This window comes from Rhinolophus ferrumequinum, chromosome 3 (genome assembly GCF_004115265.2).
Source record: "Rhinolophus ferrumequinum isolate MPI-CBG mRhiFer1 chromosome 3, mRhiFer1_v1.p, whole genome shotgun sequence".
Lineage (NCBI taxonomy): Eukaryota > Metazoa > Chordata > Mammalia > Chiroptera > Rhinolophidae > Rhinolophus > Rhinolophus ferrumequinum.
Window position 1 is genome coordinate 84,867,894 of NC_046286.1, and position 24,453 is coordinate 84,892,346.

General features: G+C 39.0%; 1 protein-coding gene across 1 annotated transcript in view; it reads right to left on the reverse strand.

Moving 5' to 3' along the window:
- Nucleotides 1-2,778: 2,778 nt before the first annotated feature.
- Nucleotides 2,779-24,453, reverse strand: part of TXLNB (taxilin beta) — a 42,106-nt gene continuing 20,431 nt past the window's right edge. Inside the window, exons 5-10 of the mRNA XM_033103626.1 lie at nt 20,734-20,928; nt 18,840-18,959; nt 14,982-15,056; nt 9,781-9,873; nt 7,327-7,422; nt 2,779-6,097 (exon numbers count right to left, since the gene is read on the reverse strand). Of these exons, the coding sequence (XP_032959517.1) occupies nt 5,309-6,097; nt 7,327-7,422; nt 9,781-9,873; nt 14,982-15,056; nt 18,840-18,959; nt 20,734-20,928 (1,368 nt within the window). The 3' untranslated portion in view covers nt 2,779-5,308. The remainder of the gene's footprint in view (nt 6,098-7,326; nt 7,423-9,780; nt 9,874-14,981; nt 15,057-18,839; nt 18,960-20,733; nt 20,929-24,453) is intronic.

Here is a 24,453-nt window from a genome sequence, read left to right on the forward strand (position 1 = left end):
GCTCACCAGGCCAATCAGATTCAGATTTGGCCTGTGGGTGTGGGCTCAACACAGGGAGATGGTGCCCACCTGCCAGCTGTACGGGAGGAGGGATCCCTACAGAGAAAATGGGGGCTGTCCCTCCAGTTCCCACCCAGAAGTTACACAACTCAGTCTCTCCCCATATGTCTCCGATGCCCAGAGAGTCGCCATCCCTCCACTGGAGTCCAGGGTGAGTGCCTGAACAGGCCTGTAAGAGGACGTCTGGGTTTTCCACAGCCTTCCGTCCCACCTGAATGTTTGGAATCCCCACTGTTTTTCACAGCCACAAGTTGTAGGGGCTCCGCTTCCTGGCACTAGTACTTCAGGTTAGGGAGCCTGGTATTGGGGTTGGGGTCTCTCTCTGCTTTGTGAGGAAACTCAGTGGCTTGAGATATCTCTCCTGATTTTCAACCGCCAAATGTGGGTGTGGGACCAGCCCATTTTGTGTCTCTGCTCATCCTACCAGTCTCGACGTGGCTTCTTTGTAGCCTTAGTTATAAAACTTTTGTTCACCTAGACTTCAGATGGTTCTCCAGGTTGATTGCTCTATAGTTTAGTTGTAATTTTCATGTGTTTTTGGGATGAGGCAAGCCCTCCATCATCTTAGATCTCCCATTGGGCTTCTCTCTGTTTTCTAAATGTTCTATAATGTAGTTTTATTGTTTTTATACTGAAAAAATGCAGTTATTATTTTAAAAGAAAGGCAAACAAGAAGAAAGACAATACAGCAACAGTGCGGATAAACATGTTTGTAAAAATTCCTCAGGTTGAAGCTGTGATATGGAGTGTATCAATGTCATTTTACAGCTCTTGCCTTCTGCTGCCATCCTGCTTTCACTTTAGGGTCCACCAGTATATGTGTCTCTTCCTTTTACTGTTCTTAATAGTCTTAAAGTTTTATTTTTCTTTTATATAATGCTATCAGATTCAAAGCCTTTTTTCGTCTTACTTTCCCTTGCTTAACATAATGTCTTCTTGCTTGGCTTCTATGGTGGTTGTGTGTTGTTTGACATAACATGTCATTAATTGACTGCCAGTTCTGAAACAATGATTTTACACCTAGGTATGTTTTAATTATGATATGAGGTAATAGAACATTATAATATATATGACTTTTTTAACAAGTCAAAGTTAAAATGGGATTGACATTGATGTTAACAGAGAGCTGAGGCTCTAAACTCCAGCAGGAAGTATGACTTGCACCTGGATTTCACCAAGCTCGATTGTGTTGTTGAAGTGATTTATCTAGTTCCTTACTTCCTGGTAGAATGAAACAGCTTCTGTGAATAATTTTTTGTGCCACGGATCAATGAATTTGTAGGTTTATTTTGCTAATTAAGTGTTTCTATCAAATATCTTTATTCACACAGGAAATGATTCCTTTTTGTAGTAAAAATGATCTTGTCAGTAAAGATCATACTAAGTATCCGTTGAAAATACAGGTAAAAGACTCACCTAAAGCAGCAAAATTAGGTCAAATTCTATACATGTGAGTTGATGTACATGCGCGGGACTGTGTATATTCACACAAACATACAACAGCAACCAGCACTTGTAGAACTTCTATCAGGAGATCGCACCAACAAGACTTAACTCTAGGTACTGACGACACAATTTACCAGGGTTGGGAAAAAGTTGTTGTTATTATCATTTATGAATGTTTCTATTCTAATGGAGTGTCCTCCTGGTTCATCTAATAACTGATTTTTGATTCTAAAGTACGAAAAAGGAAATAAATTAAATCTTGTAAAAATTTAACCCATATACCCAACTTGCCTCCTAAATTCTACTTGCCAGTTTATGATGGGAACAAATTTCAGAGACCAAAGGCATCATTTTTATTTCATATCTTCTTTTAGCAAATTCTTTATGTTTCAAATTATTTTTATTTTTCCTAAATACTGGATTTAACTATTGGTTAGAGTTGGAAGGGCTGAGGGAATTTTCCTGAAAAATCTCTAATGATCTCTTAGTTCGTTGCAGCCTCAGTTTTGCAATGAACCCATAATACTTTTATTATCTCAAAAAGAAAACAAAAAAGGGGGGGATCTATTTTAAAACTGTGTATCTATACTAGGTAAAAAGGAGCAAAAACAGCCTTAAGGGCAGCGTTGAATCTTTTTCCGTTCTAGCTAAGCAATTCTCTTCTCCAAGCGTGATAGGAAATATCATGTTCAACAAGCCCCGTCTGGATCAGTGAGGTCTGGGGAGAGAGCATACGCAAAAGGCAGAATGGCTGGGCCTCTTTGGGTCTTGCTAGAGAAAATTCTTGCAGCAGTTAGGAGGATGGAGTAGAGGCAAAATGAGCTGACACATTCTACACGCCCTCCCTTATACTTCAGAGTATTTCTGAGAGGACACATCGCAGAGAAACTTGCGGAAACATAGTCTCATAGGAGACTGACACTGAAGAGAAACATTGGCCGTGTGATAACTGTCTGCCATCAGCTGGTAGCCAGGCAGAGGAGCGTGGATCTTGCTCTCTTGTTAGCCTGGACAGCCATGTTCACTCTCTTTCTCCCTTCCTCTTTCCTTCTCTTTCTCTCAACACACACACATACACCAAAATTTTCAAAGTATTCACATTACATTCTACTTACTCAAGAGACCAAAAATTCAACCAACAATAGAATAAAACCATAATCTTTCCTAGGCATCGTTGAAACATAGAAGTAACAAAAGTAAACATAAAAAAGGTAAACATAAATATAAATGAAAATAAAAAATAAATAAAACCACTGCTAGAGCATTTTGGAAGAGAAGTACCTTTTTAATCGATACATTAATTATAGTTATTTCATTTGCAAAACACCAACAATTCTAGTGTTTCTGGTAAGTAGACTTGGTATCTCTAGAAATAGTTACATGAACTTGATAAAGACCTTCTTTAAGGTCTTATGAGTTATTGTTACAATGAGTAAGGCCCAATTCTAACACAAAATACATTCTTTGAATATTAAAATAATTCTCCCAAAGCCTCTATTAAGCTGTGCAAATTTCAGGAAAATTTTTGTATCTGAAACTCTGCCCAAGATATATACTGAATAATGTGTTGCTATGAAAGCTTTTTGGATGAGGAAAAAATGAACTTTGGATCTGAGAATATTTGATTTACTGGATTTTGGCTCTCTCTTCCGTTTCTCTTGCTAAACGTTTAGACTGAGACTTTACTATGATTATCTAATCTTACTCCATCTTGGAAGTCTAGCCTTTGTAAATAGTGAAAAAGGAGACCCTCCTGGATTGTTATGGTGAATATTTGGCTCTGAATTAAATGAATGTTTAAATCTCTAAGATTTCAAGTAATGTTGAATTTGGCTGGATACCCTGTGGTTATAATATTTTAAGCCTTTAGAAATACATGGGTTCTCAAATAGCGATATGCTTTTTTTTTTCCTGACTAGCATTTTGTTATTACCCTCACTGTCTACTTCAAACAAATTTTATGCAGTTTACAATTCTTGTAGCATATGGCTGCTGCCTACAAGACTTTGTGTGCCTTGGCAGACAGCCACATGTGACACCAAAGAATGATTTCCTGCATGAGTAGTACAAAATCTTGCTTTTATCCATTTTTCTACTTGAGTTCAACTTTTAAGGTAGGCCTGGGTTAGATCTTTTTTTCTTTCCTCCCTCCGTCTTCCCTTCCTCTTTTCCTTCCTATTTCTTTGGTGCAGTTTCTCTTTACACCAAGCAGAGTAGTTTATACTGTCAATATTATTAGAGGTTCTAGTCGAGAAATGATAATGTAATACTCATGTACTCGTAGACAACTCCAGGTGTTTCTAGCTTTTGCCTTCTTCTGAATCCTCACCTATTTTTCCAAGTCATTTTGAGTATGGACCCATTTGTCCTTTGTTTTGTTTGTACTTCTGGCTGTAGAGAATTTCTCAAAGCAGAGAATGTGTTTGTTTGTAAGCCTTACCACTCGTATTGAGACCCTATGTGGATTTCTGTTTTGGAAAAATAATAGTTTTTACTTAGCAATATCTGAGATGAGGTCTGGGTATAATTTCCTACTGCAAAAGAGGGGGTCAGAAAGAAGGAGCAGTTGTTCTGAGAAGATAGACTGAAGCAGTGACTGCAAGAGGTGTTGGGAAACTCTTTGGAGACAGTGGTAGGTGACAGGGAGGGAACCGAGGAGTTGATAGGGGCAGGTGAATATTCTGCCTCAAGACTATTATTTACAAACAAACCCATTCTCTGCTTTGAGAAATTCTCAAGACTTTGGTAGCACAAGAGGCAGGGGATGAGCATAGCCTCTTCTCAGTCTGAGGACCCCAATTCCTCCCTGCCTTAGCACTTTCAACCCACTTCCTTTCCCACTTCCAACCCTTTCCTTGCAGGAAGCCATGAGTGGCTTGAGTTGCAAGGCATGGTCTGAGTTGTGTAGAAGAAGCAGCTGGAAAAAGTGAGCAATTTACAGCTCCGAGCGTTCCCCTGTTCTGTTTATGGCCTCTTGTGGTCATCTTTGTTATCTGTGCATTCTACACAGATTTGCAATCTAACCCAGCTGCTGTTCTGTCATTTGATCAATTGGCTGAATTTATTGATTGATAATTGAGTTACTTATTTTTGCCCTAAATACTTGTGTTCTGAACCTACTTCTGATTTCATAGGGCATTAGTCTACTGTAGTTCCAAGTGCAAGTAAGAGATCATCTTTTTGACTGGCATCTAAATATTTTGCATGAGAGAAATTCAAAAAAGGATGAGAGAAATGTATGTAAATATATACATACATATGATATACACATGTGTATATATGTGCAAAAGCACATATATGTATATATTCAAAAATCAATCCATATGTATATATGCACACATATGCATATATTATTTGTATAATGTTTAAATGGAACCTGGATGTCCATTACTTACTATAGAACTTATTAAACTATGGAAATAAATACAACATCACATTTTCAATAGTTATATATTGTAGTGGAAGTCTTTAAATACCAAATATTACTGTTGATTAACAAATTGAATTAAGTCCAATGTTAATGGCAAATTATAATAATATAAATTTTCTATTCGTATGTTTTGTTGCCATCCAGGAAAATTATACCGTCAACCAGTGTTAACTAGAAAAGCTCCGTATCAGTTATAAATTGAGAACAAATAGCAAAGGCTGAATGTGCTCTACATAACATTTAAAAATGGTTTGATTCTAATTAAGTCTCTTCCAATAGACATCCCTAGTCCTTAATGCCTCTTTCAGAAGAAAATCTGTTATGACAAAGATGTGAAGTCAGGAAGATCAGCCTCCGAGGCCGCGATGAGGCTTAGTCTACTCCCTCTAGATTGGGGTCGGACCCTTTGGGCACCTGGGGTCTGGCTGAGACCCCTTGTAGCGGGCCCTCTGCTGCTGCTGGTGGAGGCTGCCTATTGGGCTCACAGCCAGGTGCTCCAGCTGGAAGTTGCTCACCTGCTGGGGGTGGTGGGGCAGGACCATTTGCCTCCATTACCCACAGGGAGGCCTCAGAGGGGGAATGTGGGGCCTGACTGGAAGCTTCTGCCTCTGGCTTCCACGGCTGCTGATCAGCCTGTGCTTCAATCCGGAGACCCTGGTCTTGGAGCTCTGCTTCTGACGCTACAGGGGGATTACTGGCTATGGGGGGCTCCTCTGACTCAGTGCTTCCTTCTGCCTCAGCTTGGGGAACTGGGGGAGGCAGGGGACTCTCTGAATGGCATGCAGGGCTCAGAGGGCATTGGTCTGGCTTTTTGAGGGCTGCGTCACTGGCCCCTGGAGGACTGCCGAATTCTGGCTGGAATTCTTTGGACAGGTCGAGGGTTGATCCAGGATAATGAATTACCGCTAAGGCTGTGGCCAGACTTTTCACGGCATCTTGAACTCTGTTGGCGTCCTCTGTGTCAGCCTCTTCACCCGCCGAAACAGTTGGCTCTGGCTCTTCATCCGAGGTGTGCTGAGCTTCCTCATCCTTTTCTGGCATTTTCGCTTCTCTAATTTTTTTGTAGAGTTCATTTCTCTCTTCTTGTAAAGCTCGACAGAGATTCTCTAGCCTCCCAATTTTCATCACGAAGCACTCATATTCTTTTGCTCTCAGTGCTTTCTGTGATTTGAAAACATACACATGCATAAAACATCATGAAAAGCAAATCTGCCAGGATGCTTTAGGAGACAAAATCATTGGTCCAGGAATTTGTCTACCGGGCTCTGGGGTCTGACCACAGACTGGTGGCTGGATAGACCCTTGGTCAGAGACATCAATTCTTTTTTTTCTCATTATATGCTAGACTCTGGTAGAATTTTAGTCATTCTGGCAGAGGTTAGGAGAGAAAGATGGCAAAGCCTGTCTCTGCTTCAGTCCAGGGCCTCTAAAATCAAAGATGAATTTTCTGCTTGCGAGACAGCATGTAAGCGAAAGCTTGTGGCAGAATGAATGAGATGGACTGGCACTTGGCCATCAGCAGTGCCTTATTTATCCTATAGATAAACGCCATATGCTAATCCAGTGACTGTCTGATTGATGTCGATGATAATACGCTTATCTCTTTGGAATTGGTTGCCATTTGGGATGAATTGTTAGAACAGTCATTATAACCAGAGAAATTCACCACACCCTAAGTCATGATGCTGGCTGCTCAAAATGTTCACTTTTCCTTCTTGTCTCTAGAAACGACGGTGTGTTTGTGCATGACATTGTTCTTACTCCTTCGGCCCATCTTTGTGTTGCTCTGTACCCTTTAAGACATTTTTTATTTTTACTTGTTTACATGGAGAGACCTTCACCTGTCAGCCCTGCCTCTCAGGTCAAGGTTCATGTATCGTTGCCTGTATAGTCTCAAAACCTACTTGGAGCCTGATGTAGTATCAATGTTTAAATGACTGTTGGAGGAATTAATACATCTCCACATCTGTCTATAAAATAGCACATATCCTGGGTGCTTGGGCTAAGGTCTTCTCTCAATATGTTCAAATCAGTGAACTAATTCATTCTGTACCTGTGGTGTGCTAGGCATTGGGGAAAATCAAAGACAAGTAAGACACCTGCCAGGCCTTTGAGGCCTTCACAGTCCAGCGGGCCTGCTGCTGCTTTGGGGACAGCTTCGGGATCCACAAGTAGGCGTGGGAGTTGAGAGTCACAATGCTCCTTGTGAGCCTGGACCCGATTCTAAATTACTTCACTCTAATTATTTTCGTTTTATGTTCATCTATCACATCCCAGAAAAATGCAGGCCTTTTTCAAAGGTAATCACTTATACTATTAAGTTATAATTTTCTACGTCTGAATGTTTTGACGAGCCAGGGGAAAATAAGCTAAGGGAAAAGCTTCCTCACCTCTTCAATCATGTCCAACAGAGCTTTGTTACAGCTCTCAAACCGGGCTTTCCACGTGGCCGTGTCCTTTTCCAGCTTCTTCATTTTCTTAGTTGTCTACAGAAATTAGAGTGTTTTAATATTAATCCTGAAGAGTTAATATATCAAAGAAGCTATTAGTTCCATATGTGATATCAAGAAAAATCCTTTTGTTACCAGCTGCTGAAGTAAATGCAAGTTTAAGGTCAAGGAATGAAGACTGAGTAGGGAAAGTCACAGTTTATTCCCGAATCATCTAGGTCAGTGGTGAACAAACTTTTTTGGCCCTGGAGCCAATTCAGGAAACTTAGGGCCACACTGTTTTGTCATTGGTTTTTCTTTCATTTAAAATAAAAATAGCATCAATCAATCAATAAAATAAAAATAGCTTAATTTAGTCCCCCAAATAAGCTTGCAATTTTGATTATTTACTGAGTAGAAGACTATCGGTGAGAAAGCTGGCCTGGCTCTTTAGCCATTAAAGTGTTGATAATATCTGGGTACATCAGAGGAGTAGCCACACAGGGCAGTTTTCTATTTTCTCAGTCTTTACGTTTGTAGAGTGCAGTAGGGTTCACAGAATGCAATTACACATCATTTCATCCTTGAAACAGTCCCACAAGGAGGTTCTTTTTTTCACCTCCACTTTAAAATGGGGGAGCTGAGGCTCAGAGAGGTGGAGTAATAGTCAGGTGAGTTAGCAGAGACTGCGGCTGGAATTATTTCATTCCATTTAATGCAACGGAATGACTGGTCGTCACCAGGCTGGGCTGGGTATGTGGGATACAGAAGTGAATGAAACACAGCCTGTCTTTTTCAATCCTGAAACTACTCGCATTTCTGGTTGTAGGCTCAGCTAGAGCTGTCTGCTTGGATAAAGGACAAGGCACGTAATCAGGTGCAGTTTCCCTGGTGAACCACAGCTGGGCACTTGCTGCTTTGTGCCAAGCTGCCTGAGGCTGGGGGAGGCCAGACGCTGGGCGCAGGCTGTCAGCTCCTGGGCTCTACTAAGAAGCTAGGTTAGCCTTGAGTGGTGTTTCATTTTGATCATTTTTTTACCCAACTTATTAGTTGATAAACTTTTTAAGGTCATCAGCCCTTTTCAGAATTTGATGAAATTTGTGGGGCCACACTCAGAGAAATGCAAATATGAATGTGAAATTTTTTTGCTTATTCTCAGATTTATTTCTGAAAGTTTATAAACTCCAGATTAAAAACTTCTTCTCTTAATCATGAAGATTAAGATTTCTCTTTAAGATTTATTCCAATCTTAAAGCTATGTAATTTTTAAATAAACATTTTTCCTGATCTAATATTTATTTCAATCTTAAAACTCTATAATTAAAAAACCTTGTTTTTTAATTGGGTAAATCCATCTAGGAGTGGGAAAGCTGTCACTGTTAACAAACGTTGGTCTACTTAAATTTGCTCACTGAATTATGAAAGTTCTCATTTTGTGAAAATGTTTTGAAAAGGATGCTTTCTATGCTTAAAAATGGTTCATGCCAATGCTCGTTCAGAAGCACAATTCTGATGCTGATCTTGTTTTGGGAAAACACTACATTGAATAGGATTTAAATATTATAGCCCACAATACTATGAACACCTTATATTTGTAAAAGACTTTTAAAACATTTAAAACCATTTTAAAATCTATTCATTTATTTGAACTTCCCACTCTTGTGAAGTAAGCAAGAGAAATAGTACCTTGATTTATAGATTTAAAAAACAACATTGAGGAAGTTGAGTGAATTGTCCAATACTACTTGATGAGTAAGAACACACCCAAAATTTAATTTAGGCTTCCATATTCTCATTCAAACGCTCTGTAAGTTACATCATACTACATATTTTCTCTTCTAAGAAGGGTCCTATAAAATGGTATTTTCTATCCTAATATTCCAGTCTTGAATATTTGTATAAAAATTTTTTTAACTTTTTTTAAATTAGTTTCAGGTGTACAGAACAATGAAATAGTTAGACATCTATTACTTATATCCCTCACGCAATGACAACTCCCTTACCCCCCTCTACTGCCCCTCTGACATCCATACAGCCATTACATTTAATTTTTTTTATCTATAGAACAGATATTTTTTTTCAATATAAACAACATAATGTTAAACTGCTAGTTCTTGTCTTTTTTTATATTTTTATTTTTATTTATTTATTTTTAAAGCTATCCATGGACTAGGGAAAAAAATAGTCTTTCTTGGAAAGAAAATGTATCCTAGTGTTTTTGGACTCTTCTTAAGATTAATTCACCAGATACTTGCCAATAAAAAAATACAGCCCAAATCACATTGGCACCTATAAATGTTTCATTACTTCATGAAATGCACTGGAATATGTTAGCGAGAGAAAAATGAGCCCAAAGGAGAATTGCCTGTCAAATTAGAAAATGTCAACGTTTCGTGTGGGATAAGCAATACTCACTTTATCCATTTCCTGTTTGAAAGTGGCAAACACCTCATTGCTTTTTGTCAGTGTGCTCTGGAACTCTTCAAACCTTCCAGAGTAGAGAGTGAGCTGTAAGCAGGGGAAAGAGTGAATCTATTTTAGGGCTGCTTTCTGAATGCTTCCAGAACAAAACAACATGTCGTTGTTCATTATTTGAGAAGAAAAATGATTTAAGGGAATTCTCAGTACAGTGTCAGCAATACGTTCAGTTCTTTTATTGACTATCAGATCAACCTAGGTCAGTGACTATAATTGAAGTACTTCTTTAAAGAAAAATGAAATAATCAAACATGTTATCACCATTGCATGATATAACTTTTACCAACAAACATTTATTGAACTCTGAACAAATGCATGAACTCTTATGTACAAAAGTATTTAACGTGTGGCTCCTGTTTCTAAGGGACCTGCACTCTGGATGGGAAGACAATCCCAAAGACCACTTGACTACGGGACTGTGACTACAAAGTGGCAAAGCAGGTAAGTGCAGTGCCTGGTCAGCGAAAGAGCCATGTTTGTGTAGAGATGGTGAGCCTTGAACCTGGTCTTGGAGGAAGTGAGGATGTAGACAAATGAAAATAAGTGATACAAGAAATGTGGGCGAGACATGCAGTAGGGCTGCTGCCATTACGCAGGTTGTGCCACTCTAAACAATGACTATTTCCATTTTAGACATTGTGGTTTTGTATATTTATGAATCCAGTGTTCTAGCCAATAGCAGTTAAATGTCCCTTTTCATCAAAATCAGTTTCTTATACCAATTTTCTACAGATGGAAATAATGAGTCTTAAGGAAGGAATGTCTTTTTCTCATTTGAACAAAAACAACATCGTATGGGTTAGCGCTGGCCAGTGCGTGGCTCGTCACAGGAGGATAGAGAAGAGCCTTTGTACCTCCACATCCTTAATTCCAAAGCTTGCTTTTGGGGATTGGGTAGGATAGGAAAGGAAAGTTGTCAATACTTGATTGTTAGCGACAGTAACACAAGAATAAAATTTTGCTTTTGAAAATCATTTTAAGACAGCATGTTTTGAGTGAGTGGACATTTAATATGGATGGTTCGAGTAAGTAAAGCCTGCATTTTCAAATGAGCCTTTGGTACCTGTAAGTGCCTGGAACAGCCCCAAGTCCTCCGATGGGCACAGAAACGTCTTTTGGGTAAAGAAGCAAGCCTGCAGCATCCAGCAACAAACAAGAACTTGAGGCTGCCCTTGGTAGGTAGGCTGGGATGGTTGGGTTATTGGCCAGAAGGCAAGCACCAGCTGACTAGCTGCTGGTACCTGTGAGCCTGTCCTTGCAAAAGCAGAGAAATGCACACCAAATGAAAGCCAGCAGAATGGAGAGTTCTTAGTCTTGGGGTGGGAGTTAGAGGGTGTGCGTGGGAATCAAACAACCCCTGGAACCCAGAAAATGTGCTCATCTAGAATGGTTCATTCTCAAATGATTCAGAATAGTAAAGGTTTTGCTGAACACAAGAACAACAAAAGGGCACCATAAAACCTTTTCATAAAATACCAATTTTCCAAAGAAAAGTCAAACAACAGCTGACCATCATTGTGAAATCATTCATTAGCACTGTGAGTATGTGACAGAGTTTGGGGCAACCAACTCTGGTGATCTAAAATGTGTTTCTCATGATTCCTTGGCACACAGATTAGAGATGACTGGATAAAGGGGCTTCAGGGAATTTATGGCCAGGAAGGTTTTGCATTTGTGTGCATGAACACACATGGTGTATAAGACACTATTTGCTCTTACTATGTGCTTTGCATTCTTGATATATTTACTTCTGTTTCATTCAAAATACTGGCTGGGATCCACTGAATTGACTTCAGGGCCCATGGGTAGGTCAGGCCTCTCAATTTGAGAGGCTCTACCCTAGTGTAAGCTCCGGTGGGACTGGCTACTAATACTGCACATGATTTCGAGACCTAAGGTGGGAGCAGCTACCCCCAGCTGATCCTTTCATCTTCTGTCACAAAATCTGATGATTTGTATTCTTGGCCAAGCACTCCTATTAACTTAGTTGTCTTACTTCCTCCCCTTCTTTTTCCAACTTTTCAGTAATTCCAGCAGAGTTACATGGGGATCACAGATTCTATGGTCTTCTGAACTGGTCCTCCCAAGCCTCTCTTGTAGCCCTGTAGTTGCAGGCTGCAGACAGGAGGGGGCAGGAGTGAGCAAGTGTGCGGTCCCTCTCACAGAGACAAACTTGGCAGTATTAGCGGAGCAGCTACACCCGCCCCAGCCAGCTCTCCCTTTGTTCGGGCAAAGTGTTCATTTTGTTGTATCAGTTGGGCAGGTTGAGAAGACAGACACACCCAGAGTGCCAAGAAATAGTGTCTTGCTTCATTACCACCTCTTCTGGCCTTTTTCTAATGATTCTTTTGTTTCTTTCATTAAATTTTGGTAAAATATACATAACATAAAATTGACTTGCGTAACCATTTTTAAGTATAGAGTTCAGTATTGTATATTCACACTGTTGTGCAACCATTCTCCAGAACTTTTTCGTCTTGCAAAACTGAAACTCTGTACCTATTAAACAAGAGCTCCCCATTTCCCCCTTCTGGTGACTGTTTTTAATGTTCTGCTTTTCTTTCTATTTGACCATACATCACAAAATCTGTGTGGATTATACCTTTCTCAAGTAACCAACTCTAACTTTCCTAGTATTCTAGATAAAAATGTACACTTCCTGTTTACTGAATGGATATTTGTTTGGTAGTAGTTTTCCTCTCACTGGTTTGCTGACGTGATGCATGTTTGGTTTGGTGTGTCATGTTCCTACTCTCACTTGGGTATTTCAGGAAAGCATGGAAGGGACATCCAGAGGTCATCGACAGTACCTGTCCTGCCAGAGATAGAAATAGAAAGCAACTGTTCTAGGGTTGGTAATAATAATTGCCTCAACATTTCACTTTCAAATGGACTGAGTGACAGACACATTCCTTTAACTGAGCACCGAATTTTAATTATAAACATTCATAGCATATAGGAAACAGAATTGTGTCCAGGAATGGTCTTAGCAAACTTGTGAGATTTGGTTTGGGAACAAGTCAATTATGATAGCAGTTGCAGAGGAGTCTCCTCTCATCCTGTACTGATAAGGTGAGGACTTCTGAGTTGAAAGATTATGATGGCCCGTCTTTAACAACTTACTCACTGATCTTTCCCCTTGGGCAGTATTTTGTGTCTGCGTTGTCAGGTATTGCTGACTTTCCACATCAACTACCATCTTCATCCTTATCGATCCAATGAACACTCTATCTGTAGTGACAATTGCATTCCATTGATCATGTCTGACATTTACTCTATTGCTTTGGTTTGTATAATTGAAAACCAAACATCTCTTCCCTAAGTGAGAAGCATGCCCCAAACTGGCAAGCTGTTGTCTTATGATTGAAAAGTGACTTCCATCGAGGAAAACATAATTCATCCTTGATAGTTCCCTTGCTCAGATGGTAGAAATGGGACTAGACTCCCTCTCCTACCACTTATCCCTTTAAAGATACTGTGAAACCAAAGGAAGTGTTTGAGTGCTATGCAAAACAATCTGTGATAGACTTTGTTTTTCAAGGTTTAAAAGTTTTAAAAATATAACATTGATCCTGAATGAGTCATTCTCTAGTCCAGAGTCTAATGATTAATCTACTCTTCTCAAGTTCATTATCTTTATTTAGCATGGAGAAGTAGCGATGGCTTGTAACATGATGCAAACAATGAATAGCTTCAAGTATGTCTATTGTGCCCCTCAAGGCTCAGTTGTGATTAGGGCAGAGACAGGGCCAGAAGCCTTGGCGTGCTTCTCTGGACTCCTGCTACGACAGTGAGGTCACACCTCCTTTCCCCCTGCCTGCCTATGGTTAGAGAGCTGCCATAGCCTGCCACCTACCCTGCACCAGGATATAATGGGTGCCATGACTGCCTAAAGGATGACCTTGAGTTTGTAATTCTAAAGTTTGGTCGTTTAACTCTGGGTCCTTTCATTCTATTGATAGTCAAAAACATTATGGCTCCAACGTCTACGTAATTAGTATTTTTAAACGATTTTGATATATTACTGGGGGAAAACAATTCATTGTTGCATTTGGTACACACATTGGAAAAGCATGCTTTAGGAAGGTTAGAGATCCAAATGTTATCTGTGTTTCTGTGTGTGTAGTCGTATAATTTGTGATTTTAACTTTCTTAGTTTTCTTGTTTTTTATTTTACAATGAACAAGTATTCATTAAACCTTTTAATTCATTCAATTGACAGGGTTTTTTTTTTTTTTTTTTTTTTTGCTTTGGTTTGGCTTTATAATGAACGAGTATTCAGCAGTCAGCCCATAAACATTGACAAGTGAATTGCCCAAATCTTAAATTAATGCTGCCCAGCCTGGAAGGGCACTTTCTGTGAATTTACTTTATGTGATTTCACAGTTGCTTCAGCGCTTGGGCATTTCTCCTAGCAAATGACCTATGGCACGATCGCTGTCCTGGAACCTGACAGGGAATGTTTGCCAGGAGAGGCAGAGCCCTCAGGATACAGAAAAGATGGATAGATCTGGCTTTCCCCCAGAGTCAGCTGTTGCATGAGGCTTTTGAATTCCCACAGTCTAGTCAAAACACACACATGACATCAGAAAGCCAAATCAAAATCGTTCCTGACTTTCCACCATTTCTAGACATTTGCCACTGATCAAGCCAACCTCAGATAGTGCAAATACTTGGGCGCTGACTCTATTTTCTAAACTCCTTTTATTATAAATAATAACAAACAAGTCAGAACATTTTCAGTACTGACAGTTATAGATGGCACATCTGAACGTTTTAGGCTGTATTCTTACCTTGTTAGGGTAATGGGTGAGGGGAGAGAGAAGAAATATGAACAGATAGGTGGGAACCTGGACACCAGCTCATTCTCGGTGACCATTCTTGTGCCCTCCTGTGCATGTCAACAAACCTTTTGACTGGATGTGGTCAGTGCAAAGGCATTTCTTTTTCTTAGACATACACTGTGCTTTTACTCTTACTTAAAAATAACAAATATAAAGTTATTCTTCATTTCTAACTCCTGTCCCTCTGCCTCCTGCCACCCTTGGTTTACAGCCTCTTGGGTAGAGCAAGGCGAGCATATCCCAAGCATTGTTTCCACCCCCTTCCCCACCCCACCCCAACCACACACACTTCACCTGAGCCTGCAGGACTGTCTCTTGTTCCTTTAGCACTTTGGCCTGAAGTTTCCACTCTGCTGCCTGGTTCAGCAACTGTGAGGAGAGAGAATGCGTGGAAGGACTGTCATTTTGTCTTTTAAATTACCATTTGGCTGTCATTTGTAGAAACTCTGTATACACTTAATAATTAACCCTCTTAAGTGATTTTTTTGGGAACATTGTAAAGAATCTAAGAAATCTGAAAAACAACTAGTCTAAAAAGTTGGATTCTCAACTAAAAATGAGTGGTTCTATTGGGGAAAAAAGAGAAACCATCTTCAACTGAAGCATTAATCACACAAAATTCAACCTCCCACCAAATTCTGGAACCTTCTGTCGAAATTCTGCCCAACCATCATTCAGCCTCTGCTTGAACATGTCCAGAGCATCCCCACCTGGGGCACTGTTGTGACAACTGTTCCTTTAGGTTAAACCCAGTTAGTCTCCTAAACCCGTGTTTACCATCTCATGCTACAGAATCACCTAGGGCACATGGTAAAATGCTACTCCCTCTCAGAGACTATGAGTTAGAAATTATTTCGTGGGTGATTGGAATCTGTGCTTAATGCAAATACCCAAGATGGTTTAGATGAGTGGGGGCGGCGGTCCATGGATTACAGTTTGAAAAACATTGGGTTAGAAATTTGACCTATTGTCTCAAATCCTGTGTAAGGTTTACAAAATAAGTCCTGTATAAGTTTGCAAAATAAGATCCCTTTTCCTTAAGGTAGCCCTTCAAATACAGCCAAAGTCCCTCATATGAAGCCTAATCAGAGCCTAATGGGAGCTGAGGGGTTAAATTGAAAAAAAATGTTTTAGGCATAAAAATAACACACACATAAAACACGTTATTTTAAGATGTCTGTTCATCTGTTTATCCACTTTGATATAGGGCTCTGGTGTTTGTTTTGGATGTGGACTTTCAGATTGGAATTCAGAGCGGTTTGTTTTGTTTTTACAAAAATCATATCCATGATGTGCCATATAAGATTTAGAATATTTTTTATTCTTTGAACAAACATGGTGGAACCTAAAGACACTTGTGAAGCCACTTGATTGTTTAATTCTCTAGAATTTTACTGCTTTCTCCCAGTGTTTATAGCTACTCACATCTAATTTGACAATTATTTCTTGCTATTTGCTTACGCCTCGTCTTTCAAAGCATTAAGCATAGTTTTCATAGAAATAACTCTTGATTTTCACACTTCTATTGCTTCAGGTAATGTATGATTCTGTTGGTTTACATAATGCAAAAATAAGGATAACTGGAAAGAAAAGTTTTAGGAGCAAATGGCTGATTGATTCTCGATCTGCACCATCTTACTTCTTGGTAACAACCACGTGTAGACAGCCCGGAGTGACTCACTAGCCACACGATTCGACATGCTGTGGGCATCTGTCAGCGCATTTACAGAGAGAATGCTGAACGCCATGGATTAAGCGGGTTAGTCATTCAGGTGGCTATCAGTTAAGAAGATTCTAATGTATTTGAAGAGAGCCAATTTCAATTTTCTTCTTTTTGTTTTCTTTACTGCACAAGTGTCCATGAGGTCCATGTATTACTTTGGTAATCAGAGCAACAACAACAAAGAAAACAATGAAATCGTTATTTTTAAAACCTTGAAGGTATCTTTTGTCTTATCCAAGTTTGTTTTTTCTCATGGCTCGACCTCTCCATTTGTCAGATGGGTTATATACGTTCCTCTACACCTCCCAGCATGCAGTACAGATGAATTATTATAGAAGTGCAGTAATTGGGGAGGTCCGGGCTCACTGTGAAGTAGAAGACCTACAGTGTCCCCTCTAGCCATCAGAGCAGCATGGTGGCCCTGTACTTGGCCCCTGCTTTCCTAAGCAGCTTGAGGAGGCCTGTTGTGATGGGTGGTCCTTGATGGAGAGGAGGCAGGTGGCTGCTTGTTATACTTGGAGTGAGGAAACCTCCCAGCTCTGATGTGATATTGCATCACGTTCAGAAAGAAGCATCAGAGCTAGAAACTGGGTAGGTGGCTGGCCATCTTTGATGAACTGATGGGGGCCTATATTTCTTTGACTCAAAATTGGCTATGTGTTGCCGAACCAGGGTAGGCAAATACATAGCATGGCAGTTTCTGGCTAAGACTGGGTCACCCCCACTTCTGCCCCTCAGCCTCCCTCACATGAATCTTTGCCTAGTCGTTCCTCTCTCCTGTCTCATCTGTTATATACCAAAAGTACTGATATGCTGTAGGAAGCATATTTTACCTAAGTGGGTAATTATGACAACAATGGAACATCCATTTTCTTGGATATGATTAATAACTAAATGTTTTTTTCTTGCTTTGAGAGCTAGGTTGTCGATGGCTTTAATAATTGAATCTGTTTATTAAGAACACATGGACTTCTGATTTGGAATTATTCAATGTATACTAGGTTATGTTCTTCAAAATTCATCCTTTGGTTGCTACATTTGAAAGCCAAAGTTATTTTTAAATTGTTATTCTAACAAAGTGAAGTGATTCTGGTCTGATTTTAGGCAAAGTCAAAGCTTGTAATCAATTGTTAAATGGCCAAATTCCAATGATTGGTCTGTTGACTGTGTCCTAAATCTCTCTCTCTCCCCAGCAATAGACACACACTTCAGCTCTTGCCTCTGAAACACACCTCTGAGTGTGATGTACTGTCACAGTTTGGGTTTGGGGGCAGACACACTTGGGTATGCAACACATCTTGGTCACCCAGCGGTGTGTGACCTTAATTAAACAAGTTGCACATCTTCTCTGAGCCTCTCATCTGTAAAATGGCCTGATCGCTGTCTTGGAGTATTTGGGGTTAATGAGATGTCAGTGAAAGACACCACTGAGTTTGTTAACACAAAAACAAATGAGTCTTCTTTGACTCCTCCCTTTCCTCCCTGTCACCATCTTCAGTGCACAGCGTTGCCTGCTGGTTTTACACTGAAAACATACCTTTCATCCATAGCCAGCTTTCCTTCACCACTGCCGCCTCTCTAATCCAAGCCGTTGTCATAGTGTATCCACATTGCTGCAGTAGCCTCCTAACTGTCCTGCTTTCTTGTCCCTCTTTAGTTCATTTTCCATTCAGGATCCAAATTCATCTTTTACAGATGCCAAGCAGATCATGTCACTTCCTTTGCTGAAACTACCCAGTCCTTTCCCATTATATTTAGAATAAAGTCCGAACTATTTTCCAAGCTTACAAAGCTATAGAACTTGGCTCCTGCTTACTTCTTCAACTTCATTTTGCAACTTTCTCCCACTGGCTCAACATGCTCTTGCTACCCTGACCTTTTCCTGTTTCTGGAGGATGCCAAGCTGGTTCCAGCATCAGGAACTGCTGCAGACACTGCTGCTGGAGACCTCCCTGACTCCTTCTCACCAGGCAGGGCTCAGCTCAAGCCTCTCCTCTAGGGGAGGCCTTTCTTCTGCCCCTTCTCCGTTCCTCCTATTACCCTAGTTGCATGTATTGTTACCTAAAATTACCCTTCCTTGTTTGGTTGCTTGTCAATTGCCTGTCTCTTCCCAGTTAGACGTTAGTCTCCATGCTGGGTCATGGCCTTCTCCGTCTTGTTCACTGCTATACCCCAACACCCAGGATGGTGCTTAGCACATGACAGGCAGTTGAGAAAGATTTGTGAATGGATATATCATTATTTTATGCAGAAAGTAGTTTAGATATAGTGCCTCCTACTGGGCTGGCTAAGTTAGTCTCCAGGGAAGCTCAGGCTCTTTCTCCATCAGTCTAGGGCTCTGTGACCCTTCTCAAAAACAACCTTCTTGGAGGTTCTCTGTCCCTGCCACTGACCAGACAAGCACATTGACACAAGCAAATGATAGTTACATATTCCTTTTCACGTTTGTGTCGCTCCTCTGCTTCCTTCATCATTTCTTGTGCCTGCTCAAGTTTTGCATCCACTAGCTTCTGCTGCAGTTCTCTGTGTTTAAATATTTTGTCCAGATGCTAAGGAAAAAATAAAGTGCACATGTCAAGCCTGACTTGTTATTAGTGCTGAAAAATGTAAATTAAAAAGTAATATTCACATAAACACACATTCTCCAGGTTTTAAGATTAAAAAAAGGGGGAATAAATGCATTAGCGTCACTTATGGCTTTGTATAAAAGCCATCAATTGCTGAAATCCTCGGCATTTTGCACTACACACAAACGTGGTGGCAAAACGTGATGGTGCCAGAATTCAGCAAATAATTCCAAAAGGTCACATTATTTTTCTAAATTGGTAACTATGAGATACGATGCTAGAAATGATGTACATCACAAGGGCTGTGACAGTGTCACTCAGTATTTGGGCTCTTTCTATGAATACAGAACCACATTTAAGTGCAACATTAATTTATCGTGGTGAATTCTCCTCCATACTGTTGCCTCCAGGGTTGGGAGGAAGCTCTGGGATACCAGCATGTGGCCCTAGCTTAGCGCCTAGGCCACAGCCCCCTGACTTCAACTCTGTTACTCTGGTGGATAAGATAAGGCCAAAGGTCACAGGTGCATTGATATGCAAATGTGCTACTTTGTGCTGCCACACCTTTTGATCTCTCTACCGGTGTGGTGAAAAGAAGCTTCTAACTCTACCTCAGTGTGGAGAGTTTCTTGGTCATTAGGGGGTCCCACCGGCAAGAGGACATGAGGAATTCTATCCTTGGGTGTTACCTAGAACCAGTCCCAGGAATATACAACCAGTTTACCAGGCTACCAACCTGAGATCTTTCTAAAGAATGTGGCAATGTTTCTTTGTAGCTCCTTATGTTTTGCTTTTGCCCAAGCCTCCACTGTGTAGCGGGGTCGATCTTTGTGACAAGGAGATGTTTGTGAAAGGGTAGCATGGCATTTTGGCTTATTGTGAGAAGTTTCTCGATTTACCTAAGTGCTGTTACCATGTGCTATTGGCTCAGTTGTTTTCTTGACAAAATCTTAGCATGTTGCCAACAGAACCACTTTGACTATGTTATATTACATTTTAAAACAGACTTAAAATTTGGGTGTGATGGGGAAAGAAATATGATATCTCAAAATCCTAAAGGAACATCTGGAGTCTTAAAAACATATCCAATATTAAAATATAATTTTTGAATAATAAAAGATCCGTATAGTTTCCCTACTGTAAGCTATTGAAAGCAAAGCTCTCTTGGCTTTTGTAACAATGGGTAAGTGATTTAGTCTTGTAGCCTCTGCTTCCATCTACAAAATATGGATAATATTTTATTATCCAGTGCATAAGGTCGTTGAGACAATTAAATGACATATTGTATGCATAGTTCTTAGCATATGGCATACACTAAGCTCTGAATACATAATATCATTCTAATTATATTTGTTACATTACTAATATAGTATTGGCTTGTGGGGTATATAGAATACAGACCCTTAATGATACGGCGATTCTTAAGAGGGACTGTGTGTGATATTTCTTGACTCTGCAGAGAGTTAAAAAGGCTGAGAAATACTGTTTTCAAGGATAACTGTGCTCACAACCTACTGCTTTCTATTTATTGTCTCTGCTTTACAGTGATTCCCGTTCTGAGGAAATTCCATACGACTTTCAGCCAGGTATTTCGTAATGCCATCTGGTTCTATTTGGCTCGTAGAAGAAATCCAATCCTAAATATTAATCAATTGAGAAGGCTGGCCATAACTTTCAGATTAACCACATCCCCCACCTTCTCAACCCAGGTCACGATCTGTGTGCAGTGTTCTAAGTTGTCTGATGTGGTTCTCACCTCCTCTCTGAGCTCATACTGATCGATGATGCTTTTCAGTTTCTCTGCGAGCTCTGTGTTCTCCTGACACAACTTCATATTTCGCTCACTCTGCTGCTCAATCTGGGCCTGGATATCTGTCAAGGTACTCTGGAAATGACTTGTAATCTCTTTTCTTTTCTCTTCTTCCTCGCGTGCCCGCTGTAGGGTTTCTTCCTACAGAAACAAAAAAATAAATAAAGCAAAATCTTTCATTTTACTCATTTACATCACCCCAGGTTTATAGAATGCAGGGTTACATCAATAAAAGGAGATTAGTGTGCAGGGAAAGTAGGATGTTTTTTCTCAGTTCTCTAGAGCTAATCTTGCTCAGCCCCAAAATAAATGTATGAGCAAAGGTTTCAGTTGTGAACACACAGTCCCTCGGAGCAGGTGCAGTGAGAGTCTTGAATTTGACAGCTGGTGATGAATAGGCTTGTTTTAAAGATGATGGGTCTCCTGCTGAGTGAATAAACTGCAGCGATTTCTAATAAACATGCAGTCGCCCGGTTTTGATTTCTTGACTGTGGCCTGGAAGACAGGGCACTTGGTTTTACTGATTGATGAGACAAATCATGCGTTGCTTTGGTTTGGTACCGAAAAAAGAAGAACAGATCCTACATTCCTCTATAAAAATTATGGCACATTAGCCACGTAATTGTGTTATCCAAGTTTTGTAAATATAAGTGATCATGGCATAAACTATTTTGGTAGGAAAAAATCTTTCATCAAAAAACTTGAAAAGGAAACTAAGATACCCTGTTTCCTCCAAAATAAGACCTAGCTGGACAATCAGCTCTAGTGTATCTTTTGGAGCAAAAATTAATATAAGACCTATATTATAATAGGTATATATTATATTATATCATATTATAGTAAATGTTATAGTAAAATAAGACCGGGTCTTATATTAATTTTTGCTCCAAAAGACGAATTAGAGCGGATTGTCCGGCAAGGTCTTATTTTTGGGGAAACACAGTAGCTAGAGATCAATTACAGCAATTTAAGAATGTAAAAGAAAATCTTAGAAAATGTGCTGGATATTTTATTTCTGAAGACCAATCATCCCACATGTCATGTAAGGTAATTGAAATGTTCAATGTAAATTTTGAATCTGAAAGCAATATTAAGTTCCAAATCTTCTTTAAATCTAAAATGAAACATCTAATTTTCCCCTCTTTTGCTTTAACATGTAAGAATTGGAAATTAACTTTGGTATCATTTCTGTTCTCTTTTCTCCTAAATCAAAACTCTCCTTTCATTGCTAACTAACAATGTATCCAAATTTCCTCCATATCGAGTATTGTTTGCTTTGTGATTATTTCTCTCATTCTTTTAGAATAAAAAGATTTAATCTTGCTACATCATACCAAGATGCACTGCTGACAAGTGATACAGACATTTTAGGATTCCTTTCAGTTATGATTAATTGTTATTGTGAAAGCTTGCTTCATTGTTGGCAAGTAAAATTATACTGCATTTGCTTGCTGACCATGACCAAATTGTGTAACAGGATTTGAAAAGAGGAATAATGCTATAAACAGAAGTAATTGCGCAAATCTTTATTATGATAGTAGAATAATGTGATCAAAATAAAAACCGACGCTGAACGTATATGCTCTGGAAATATTTTAATTTATCATTAAGGGTCCTCTTTCCTTTACAATATTTACATAGAGTTTCTAACTCTAACATGACTCCTGATACCAGAATCATAACTTACTCATGGTATAAACATTTCTTGGGTGACCATATCTTAGGGATATTGTAGAAGATATCGGTACTTTGTAATCTGAAGAAATTAACTATCAGAGATATTATTTCCCTGAACGTTGTGTGCTAACACTTATTATACAAAATTTCACTGCAAATGATTATGGCCATTTGTTAAGAGCAATTGAATATACATATGATAGTGATTGTTTCTTCATAGCTCCTGATTAGCTTAGAAGTCAACAAGTTCCTGGTCATAAAATTACGGACATGACCTGAATGCCATTTGCATTTATGATTATCCCATCCATGAATGAATAAGTAAATGAAAGAACCATCTCATGCTATGCAGCAACTCTGAGTTTTTCACCGGCAGCTGGCTACAGAAAGAAGGTGGATGTTATGATGGAGTTAAAGAAATGTCAAACCAACATAGCACCCATTCTTGGCCCACGAAATGACGTTTTGCATTGTATATTGTGTTGTTTTTCAATGAGAGAAAAATAAATCTAGCACAATATTACAAAATTTGAGTCAATTGATAAAGAAAATGCAATCATTTTGGCAGTGAGAAAATTTTCTTTAGCAAGCACATAATTCAAAGTAAAAATTAATAATGACAACAAAATGGAGAGACATATTCTGAAATACCTAAGAAAACAAACTTTGCAAGCATCATGTACATCTTAGAACTGGTGCTGTGCCTGGCTTGTGATCCATTGGTGTTCTGTACATGTTTATTTAATGAATTAATGAATTATTAATTTACATATAGACATATGAGTATGCTCATTGATACAAAGGAAAATATTGTCTCAATGAATGAAAAAATAGGAAATCTCAGGAGAGAAAAATAATATAAAAGAAAGAACCAAGTAGAAATTCTGAAGTGAAAAGTTACAAAATATGAAATTTAAATATCACTGGGTGTACTTAGAGCAGAATAGAGATGAGAGCAGAAACAGTCAGTGAGTATGAAGGTAGACCAATATAAATGATCTAATCTGAAGATAAAGGAGAAAAACAATTGGTGAAGAACATGAAGAGTGACTCAAGGACCTGTGGGACAATATCAAAGGTCTAACACACATAGAATTAGAATCTTAGAAGGAAAAGAGAGAGAGAGAGAATAGGGCAACAAAAAATATTTGGAGAACTAATAGCTGAAACTTCCCCAAATTTGGTGAAATATACAGAGAGTGCCAAAAAAAATGTATACACATTTTAAGAAAGGAATAAACTGTATTAAAATTGTAATACTCAATATATACTGATAACAAAAGATGAATATAAGTCACGTTTGACTTCTGCAATTACAGGAGGTGCTCAAAGTGGTTACCGTCAGTGTCCAGACACTTCTGATTATGGTGAACTGCTTGAGAAACATTGACCAAAGTGTCCACTTGTATATATTTTTTTGGCACTACCAGTCTAAATTACAGATACAAGAAGCTCAGCAAATCCAAAACAGGATAAATATGAAGGAAAACACACCTGGGCATAAGGTAGTCAAAGTTCTAAATACCAAAGACCAATAGGAAAACCCTGAAAGTAGCCAGAGGTAAATGACATGTCACGTAAAAGGGGATAACAATTCAAATTATTGTTGATTTCCATTATTGAAATTATGGAGGTCAGAATACAGATTCTATAAAAGGCTGAGAGAAAGAAAAAAAAAACCCTTATCAACCTAAAATTCTATATCCAATGAATATAGCCTTTAGTAATGAAAGCAAAATAAATTTTAAAGATAAACAAACAAACAAACAAAAAACAAATAAGAGCACTAACTGCAAGCAGCTCTGTATTATAAGAAATACTAAAAGAAGTTCATCAGCCTGAAGGGAATGATACCAGACAGAAATGTAAGGATTCAGAAGGAACAAAAACATCAGAATGATAAATATCTGGGTAAAAAGAGATAGATTTGCCTTTAATTTTAAAAGTGTATATATATATATATATGGAGTTTTATATATATATATATAC